General features: G+C 40.8%; 1 protein-coding gene across 1 annotated transcript; it reads right to left on the bottom strand.

Annotated features, from left to right (window-relative positions):
* Window positions 1-5,426: 5,426 nt before the first annotated feature.
* Window positions 5,427-6,392, bottom strand: LOC132797930 (uncharacterized). Its single transcript, XM_060809683.1, has 2 exons — window positions 6,143-6,392; window positions 5,427-6,061 (listed from the first exon to the last, which is right to left on the bottom strand). Exons 1-2 carry the CDS (start codon window positions 6,390-6,392, stop codon window positions 5,427-5,429), a joined length of 885 nt encoding a protein of 294 aa, XP_060665666.1.
* Between the last annotated feature and the right edge of the window lie 3,577 nt (window positions 6,393-9,969).

Genomic DNA, 9,969 nt, shown 5'->3' with positions numbered 1-9,969 from the left:
ACATAATGGAATCACCAAAACCTTAGAACGTGCGAGGCCGCCTTTAAGCCATAATGAAGAAACTTGTAGAATTTTTCAAAAACTATATGTGGACTTTTTAGGGCCTTATCCGCGTAGTCGTTCTGGCCATATTGGCATTTTTGTTGTGGTAGATATTCTGTCTAAGTATCCATTTTGCACCCCGTGAAAAAATTCACAGCAGAGGCTGTAGTGCGGTTCTTAGAAGAGAACATATTTCATTGTTTCGGTGTCCCAGAAGTTGTTGTATCTGATAATAGAGTTCAATTCAAGTCGGATAAATTCAATGAATTGCTCCAAAAATACGAGGTACACCATCGTTATACGGCTGCTTACGCGCCGCAAGCGAATGCTTCAGAGCGTGTCAATCGATCAGCGCTTGCTGCTATTAAGGCGTATATTAAGCCTGATCAGACAGATTGGGATGAGTCGCTGAGCTTTATTGCTTGTGCACTTCGATCCGCGACACATTCGGCCGTGCGATCAAGTCCGTATAGAGAGACCTTTGGGCAACATATGGTTACCAATGCGAAAACTTATGCGCTTCTGAGAAGCTTGGATCAACTGGAAGACAGAACTACTCAGATTAGTAGAGACGACTCAATTGAACTTATTCGTGCGGCTGCAAGGACTGGTATACTACAACAGCAGATACGCAACGAAAAAGTTTATAATACACGTAGTAGAAAGGTCAGGCAGGAAGTGTATAGACGGAACTTCCAACAAAGCAATTTTGTAAAAAGGTTTCAGTGCTAAATTAGCTCCAACGTTTGTAAAATCGCGAGTCAGACGCAAGTTAGGTTCCGCATATTATGAGTTGGAGGATTTACAAGGCAAGTTCATAGGCAAATTCCATGCGAAGGACATTAAGCAATAAGCGTTCATCTTCGCATAATGACTATTGCTACCTCCAAGCGGGTATCCCACTTTGTCGTTACAACGACTAAGTGTGATTTTGCCAGGGGATTGTAATGGTCGCAAATAAAAAATTGTGCGTAAAATCTCTTTCTCCTTGAGATTTTAAATTTGCCGCGCAAAGTTAGCGAAGACACAAACCATGGCACGATAAAGGGACAATACACCTCTGCAAATTAAATTTCCCTCCGTGGTGAATTGTCTAGCGAAAGATCGTAGGAGAAGGAGACGAGCTTTGTCACTTTGGCAACGACAGCTCTCATTCTTTTCTTATTGGACTACGATCAGAGACGGATGCATTCTTGGTTGATGGTGTTTTAATAAAACAAATATAAAACACATGCATCACCAGAAAAGAAGAAATACATAATCTGTCATTATCATCAGCATCCATCGATGTTTTTTGCTTTGAGCAAAATAAATACACCAGCTCGTTACGCTTGTTAAGCGAAGGTAATTATTTCTATGACATAATCAAATTTTACATTGGTCCTAACTTCGAATTTTTTCTCAAATGTAGATTGTGAAAATTCGTCTAAGCCGTCATTATTTGTTATTAAATAATACGGATATACAAAATTCTACACCTAAAGTGGGTTTTAATACCACAAATCCGGCGCATGTTAGTCAGCGGAGGCCGACTATTTCGTGCCGGAAGCCTTTATATTTCTGGTCTGCCGCCTGCAGAACCAAAAAGCAACAACAGTGAAGTGCAGTGCATCTCGGGGCAGATCACTCTTGCACCACTGTGCCGAGCCGCGCAAGGCTCTTGTACCAGAATCGCCACTTCTCTCGTTTGCCGCTTCTATCGTTCGCCGTCTCCACTCAGCAGCAGCAGCATCAGCAGCAGTGCAGTGCCAGTGCCAGTGCTAGTGAAGATGTGTAGTGCAAGTTTGTGAATAATAGTATGACAAAAAATAAGTTTGTTTAAAATTAAAAGGTCATACAATAGTTGTACACAGAGGCAATAGTAAAAGGGGTAAAAGCCCAAATAAAAAAGCAAAAAGATTTGCATTTGCCGTCAATATATTAAAACAATTTAGTTGCCATACATATAAAATAATAAGAAACGAAAAGAAAACGAAAAGTAAAGAGAAATATCAATTGTAATTTGGCACTTATTTTTTTTTTTTTTGCGCTATTTTTTGGTTTGCTTTGTTTTGTTTACCATTCTTGCCCTAGGCATTAAAGGGTATATCCAACGTGAAACACAATAATTAAAAAAAAATATATATCAATAAATAAATAATGCAAACATAATCTCATACATAATAGCAAACTACAATAAAACCCTGTGCAAAACAATAATAATTATGACAATGTGTGTGTATGTGAACAACCAAACAAAAGTATATACCCTATAAGGTATATAAACAATCATTATTATCATCATCATTAAAATCATCATCATCATCAACATCATCATCACCAACAGCAACAACATCATGAAGGCCTTCGTCGTGGAGTTCTGTCGGGTAAGTTTAAAGCCCGAGTGTCCGAAATAAAATACATAACAGAAGTTTTATAACATAAATATTCGTACATATGTAATTACATACATACATACATACATACATATGTTGGTGCCTGTTCGGCCACGCAGCAGCTGCCCACAGTTTTGCTTGCATTGTATTTTTCATACTTCTTCGCAGTTGCGAAAGCTTCAAACAGCATATGAGCTGTCGGCTGATACCCTAACTTTTGGGTCAGGCCTATACCTTTTAGTACTGATTTGCTTCCGCCTATATTGTCACTATTATTATTGTTTGTTGGTACAGCACAGTGGGTTAAATATGATTTACAAGTAAATAAATGAACATCAAAATTAAATATGATAAATAAAATAGAGAAAAATAAATAAATAGAAAATAAATATTAAATATGAATTAAAAACAAATAAATAAAAAGTCAATATTAAATTTGATAAAAATTTAAATATATAAAAATTAAAATAATAAAAAAAAAAATGATTTAAAATTAAATAAATAAAAGTCACTATTAAATTTGGATAAATAAAATATAAAAAGTAAAAATAAATAAAATAATAACAATTAAAAATAAAATAATAAAACTTATAAATAAAATAAATAAAAATTAAATAATAAATATGATTCAATAATAAATACAATAAAATAAATATTAAATATGAGTAAAAATATTAAACAAAAATTAAAAATAAATTCAATACATTTTTTTTGTTTAAATATGATTAAAATATTGCAAAATAATTAAATTTAAAAAATCTATAAATAAATAAAAATGATAAAGGTGGTTGAGATATTAAAAATCAATAAATAAAAAATAAATATTTAAAATAATTAAAAAAAGAAAAAATGTTTCACAATAAAATTAAAATAAAATAAATTTTAAAAATATAAAAAAAATGATTTGAGAAGAAAGGAAAATTTTAAAGTAAAAATAGTAAATTTAATAGAAAAACCTCATGAATTTGTTTGCTAAAGCGCGCATCCAAAAATAGTTGCCAAAATTTGTTTGCTTATGAATTATGGATTGTTTATTAAATATTATTAGTCATTACATCTTCTTCTTTCTTCGTTATTATTGTAAATGAGTAGTAGCCAAAACCAATGGTTTTGTTTTTGTTATAAATAAATTCTGATGTTAACTTTGAGTCATTGGACTTTAATAATGAAATTCTAGATTTTGTTCTGATTTCCGGAGACATGGGAGCATAAAGTAAAAGGGGAGTTGTAATAGTTTTGGGGTCATAAAAACGTCTCTTCTTATGACCATGGTTGGGTGGGTATAGACCAGGGTGTGGCAGTTAACATCTTATAAGACCACCCCTGCTTTTCTTAAATTTTGTCCGAATTTTAACAGTGTGCTAGCATTTGTTTTATTGTTTATTAGATATTGGCAGTATTCAGATCGAGTCGTATTGTAGATTCGAGTCGGATTAGATTATTAACAAGAGGATCGACTCATGTGTTTTGTTTTTTTTTAGAATCAGGAGGGACTCTATAATAATTAAGTTTTCGTGGCTTCGTGTAAAGCATAGCAAAACCCACCCCACAATCCCGAAAGAGCTAAGGGTTCAAAGGGTCCCGCTCCGCTATATGCTTGCACGCGAGATAGTTTTGAATGATATTCGCAACCGTCTTCTCACATCCGGGGCTGACTATTCTTAGGAATTTTTGGTACGCCCAACGTGAGACTGGCAACGTCACAGGATGTGTAAAAGGCCGCTTGTCGTATTTGAAATTGGCTAAGCCTAAAAAGTATGCAACATTTTTTTTCTTCTTTTTCTGCACACCTACATATTTCTATCTATTATTTATTATATTATTTATTTATATGTGTATTGTCATATTTAATTTGTATTAATTAATTTGTTTAGTTGTATAAAATTATTTGTAGTCTGAGAAATGGTACTAAATGTCTTGTCATGTTTTGTTTTGAGAAGCGGAGCTTTATTTAGCAATGAATCTGAAAGCTCCAAAAATAGCGCCATCTATTGGTGGACCACGAAACTTACAAGCGTGAGTTACAAGATCAGCTGATCGTGTTAAGTCCACACCAAAAGAGACAACGATTACCTTTTTGAGTAGGATTAGTTGTCAAATTCCGAAAAGAGGTTTTTGTTGTTGGGTTTTTTGTAACACAATTGTTAAAAGGTTAGAAAAAAAACCTGAGAAAAAATGTGTTAAAGTGCATGTGTCTGAAAAAATTATCTCAGTGAAGTGGTTGGCGAAGCCTATTGCATACATCTTACTTGTAAGTATACAATGATACTGCAATGTATAATTGTTTTACTGATACATTAATGGTGTTTGTTCTCGCAAAAGTGCACCTTTGCCATCCACCCAACACATGCAATAGATGGTTGTCCACTTCAGGAGTTTGTCGTCCCATGTCAAGTGCCGTTTTCCAGATTAGGGTAAATATTTGTTATACGTATATTTAGTTTTTTGTTGTTCTAAGTTTAGTTTTGTCTTTTTATTTTTAGATTCGGCACTCAGTCATAAATTATAATAACCCAGTATCTAATAACCCAGTTACAATTTATATAAAACCCCGTATTAAGCTGAATATAATGACTCAGTATTAATTTATATAACACCCGGTATAAAGCTGAATATAATGACCCAGTTATAATGTATATAAAACCCAGTGTTGAGCTACTAAGCTTTTTAGTAGCTTTTATTCGTTACGTCTATTGTTTATAAATAAAACACGCGAATTCAAATTAAATGTTTATTAAATGGCACATATGTTCGTATATGTAACCACCACTTTGGATTATTTGGCTGTGACTTGAACACTTTCAAGCTTCGCCACCGACACGATATACAAGAGTTTACAATTGAAAAGTCAAAACAAGAGAAAAGCAATTAGCCGATCGAACTACAAGCGATCGCTAACAGAGAGCATACAGCGCTGCCGGCGGATGCAGCGCTGCCGGCAGACGCTGTCGCAGCATTGCATTAACATGCGCTGTCTGCTGCTCCCGACATACTCCCGCCGTTGAAAGCCTATCTTTCAACATCATCCTTCAGGGGCAGTAGACATAGTTTATTTATGGCTCTCCGGGTGCTGCCACACGACGTCTTTAAGTCGGCAACTCGACACTCGCCGTCCTTGCCAGGGATAAGCGCCATGACACGGGCTAGCGGCCACCGAATAGGAGGCAAATTTTCGTCCTTCACCAAGACCAAGTCGTTGACTTGGAGACGACGATCAGGAGTGCGCCACTTCGATCTTTGCTGGAGAAGAGTCAGATACTCCTCCCGCCATCTATTCCAGAAGACCTGCTGCAACTTAGTGACACGCTGCCAACCATCCAACCGATTGTAGTCCAGCATAGTTAGGTCGGGCTCCAGAATCACGGTTGGAGGACCACCAAACAATAGATGAGCGGGAGTCAGCACATCCAAATCGTCAGGACTCTCTGAAATGGATAGCAATGGACGACTATTAATTATTGCCGCTATTTGGCAAACCAGCGTGCGAAGCTCATCGTAGTTGAGAATAGAGCGACCAACAGAGCGATACAGATGGTGCTTTGCGCTCTTGACTGCTGCTTCCCATAGTCCACCAAAATGTGGGGAACGAGGAGGAATAAACTTCCACTCGATGTTGTCCATCAGGCACACCGATGAACTGACTCCTTATGAGGATCGCTGAGGAGAAGTTTCTTGACATCATGAAGTTCATTTTGGCCCCGACAAAGTTAGTCGCATTATCGGACCAAATCTGATTAGGCCTCCCACGAAGTGACACGAATCTTTTAGCGCTCCCAGAAAGGCGGCAGTTGTCAAATCCTTCACCAACTCCAGATGAATAGCCTTGCTAGCAAAGCAGATGAATACGCTGATGTAGCATTTGATTGGGGGTCTGTTCCGAACTTCAGATTTATAGTAGAACGGCCCGCAGTAGTCCACTCCGCTTATTGCAAAGGCACGAGAATTCAGAAACCGTTCCTTCGGAAGGCTGGCCATAATTGGTTCGAGCACAGTGGGCTTGGCGGAAGCATTCGATGCAATTGCGAACAACCTTCGATACAGTTCGCAGTCCGCCAATCGGCCAATATTGTAACCGAATCTTTGCTAATAATGCTCTAGCTCCAACGTGAAGATTATTTTTATGACGGTGAGCGATGAGCGCCAACGTAATGGGATGCCGTCGAGGTAATATAATAGGATGGCGAGCATCGTAGGGAAGAGTTGAATTGGCTAGCCGACCGCCAACACGCAGAAGTCCAAATTGGTCGATGAACGGCAACAAAGAAGCGATTGAACTCGATTTTTGACGAAGCCCTTCGAACGAATTTCCTTGACATCACTCCATAAATTTGACAACTGCACCAATCGCAGTAGCAGCCATGTGCCTTTGTTGACATCTACCACGTTGAGTCCTGGATGCTTTATACGATTAACAAATTTAAACACAAACGCATATACGCGCTGCATTGAGGCAAACGTGTTAAGGTACTTGCAACGAAGAGTGATATCATCATACGGAGACGTGGCTATCATGACCTTACTACGCATTTCCAACGTTGAAGACTCTAAGCAGCGTTGTGAAGGCCATCCATCTCGATTTCCAACAAGAAACTCCGGTCCATGAAACCATATCTTGGACTCTGCTAAACATTCTGGAGTTGTACCTCTGGAGAGTACGTCGGCAGGGTTCAAAGTCGTGGGCACATGTTGCCACTTCATGTTGAGGGTAAGATCCTGAATAGACGCTACGCGATTTGCCACAAAACGTTGAACTTGTATGGATCATCCTTGATCCATGAGAGTACCACCGATGAATCACTCCAGCAAAAGAACTCCCCATCAAGAAAACCCATGTTTCTAACTGCATGAAGCAGTTTGGCCAGAAGATAAGCACCGCATAATTCCAGCTTGGGAACTGATATAGTTTTGAGTGGTGCGACTCTGGACTTAGAGCACAACAGCCGACTCTGAGAAGTGCGTCCACTGGACACTACATATACACAAGCGCCGTAGGCCTCTTCGCTAGCATCACAAAATCCATGAACTTCGACACGGCATCCAGCAGCAAGAATAGCTCTCGGGAATGACAGACTAGAAATGGAATTAAAGCTGCTGCACATTTCTACCCAGGCTGTGTATCGCTGCAAAGGCAAACTCTCATCCCATGTCAACTTATCCTTGCAGAGCTGCTGGAGAAATATTTTGGACTTTGTCATGACGGGTCCAAGAAGTCCTAGCGGATCATAAAATCGTGCAATTGTGGCTAAGACAGACCGCCTGCACGGCTTGGAATCAGCTTCTAAGAACGACAGCGAGAACAGCAGCCGATCCGATGAGGGATCCCACGCTAAGCCAAGAGTTTTTGTGATTTCGCTGCCATCGCTGAACCTCATGTACGACTCTTTCTCGTCGTCAGCTATCTCCGACAATACTTCGGCATGACTGGAGCACCATTTCCTGAGTTTGAAGTTTGCACGAGCTAGAATTGCAGCGGTTTCCTGCAGCTTGACCTTAACCTCAGCAACTGAATCGCCTCCAGATATAAAATCGTCCACGTAGAACTCATTCTTCAAAGCAACAGATCCAACCGGAAACGAGCCTGCTTCATCATGCGCCAGCTGATGCATTGCACGAACCGACAAAAATGACGCTGCCTTCGTGCCATAAGTAACGGTGTCCAGCTTGAAAATCTGCAGCTCTTTATCAGGCGAATCGCGCCATAAGATGCATTGATAATAGCTATCTGCTGAAGCCATGCGCACACATCGATACATCTTGCATATATCCCCTGTTAGTGCCACCAGATATGTACGGAAGCGAAGAAGTATATGCATCAATTTGTCCTGTATAACAGGACCAGCCATCATAACCTCATTTAACGAATATCCAGTGGATGTCGCTGCCGAACCATCGAACACAACACGAAGCTTTGTTGTCGTGCTATCGGCCTTTAGCACGCAGTGGTGTGGCAGAAAATACTTGCAACGCTCAATGGTCTCAGCAGGAACACGCGACATATGATTCAACTTCAAGTATTCTTCAATAAATGATGAGTATTGCATCCTAAGATCAGGATGCCGCTGCAATTTGCGCTCCAGATTGAGAAATCGACGATGAGCTTGAGTATATGATTCCCTAACGAGTCAACACTAGACTTCATTGGCAATCTTACGGAGTATTCACCGGATGGTAGCCGAGTAACATTTTGCGAAAATGCTCTTCGCAATCCTGCTGCTCCCTACTAAGCCTTGTGGCCACATACTCGCAGCTCTCGACTTCCCAAAACGGCGAACAAGCTCATTTAGGCTGGCATCTGCTTGATCGTTACTACTTTCAGAACCCTTTTGCGCTGCCATCAATGCTGTGTGCGTCGTACTGTCACCACCACCAGCAACGATCCAACCAAGGCGGGTCTTCTGAAGAATAGGCAATCCATCTCCAAGGCCTATTTGTCCTACACATAACAAGCCGTAGAATAGGCTTGCACCAATCAGCAGGTCCACGCGCTGCGGACGATTGAATGCAGGATCAGCTAGCTGAATGTTGGATGGAATTGCCCAACCGTCGATGTCAATAGCAAAGTTCGGCTGGCTGTTGGTGATTGTCGATGCCACAACAGCTTGAAAGTTGACCGAGTAGTCGGTGATGCAAGAGCGCATACAAACATTGACCGTGCATCCTTCAACAGAAACGTCTGTGTCCCCGAGGCCAGAAATCATAGCATCTGATCGCGTCCGTTTTAATTGTAACTGTTGGGCTAAATGGGACGTCATCATGTGGATTTGCGAACCGGAATCCAGCAGAGCACGACAAGGAACGAACGACCCAGCTCGACTCTTAAGCCAAACAACAACAGTACCCAAGAGCACAGCATCAGAACGACGACACTGAGCAGCAAGAGAAGTGGACGCTTGAGGCTGCAAAGCGGCAGACGCATCAGCTGACGAGGCTCGCTGAGATGTCTCGAAATGTAGCAAAGAATGATGCCGCCCACCACAGTTACGGCAAGCGCCAGATGTGCAGGATCGAGTTTGGTGTCCTTTCTTCAAACAGTTAAAGCAGAGAGCGAGCTTCTTCACTTCTCTCTGCCTCAAGAAGGGCGACAAATTTGCGAAGATGGGGCAGGAATATATGCCGTGACCAGGCGCGTCACAAAACCCACAAACATTTGCTCTGCTGGGGCTAGATTGGGCCACAAACGCCTTCCTGCTGCCGTTATGGCTAAAGCTCCTTCCCACCTGTGAGCCTGCTGTGTGACTACCCATAGCGTATTGCAGAGTCTCGAGCTTCCGACATCTTTCATCCAGAAACGTGAAGAACTCATTGGATGTCGGCACTTTATCGGCGGCAGGGTTGTCCAATGCCCTGCTATCCTCCCACGCAGCCTGGGTTTCCACATCCAGCTTTGCAGCAGCACGTAAATCAGAATGCTGTTCGCGATTTCCTCTGGACGGCCCAGAGTCTTTAATGCCCCATGTGAACATTTACCTTATCGCTAAACTCACGAAGTTTAGTGGCCACGGATGCTCCTGCCTCCACCTTCTTGGTACCCAACAGATCCTTGATGTGCGAC

Source organism: Drosophila nasuta, unplaced genomic scaffold, assembly GCF_023558535.2.
Source record: "Drosophila nasuta strain 15112-1781.00 unplaced genomic scaffold, ASM2355853v1 ctg34_pilon, whole genome shotgun sequence".
NCBI classification, from domain to species: Eukaryota; Metazoa; Arthropoda; class Insecta; order Diptera; family Drosophilidae; genus Drosophila; species Drosophila nasuta.
This window is presented reverse-complemented; position numbering and strand designations above follow the sequence as displayed.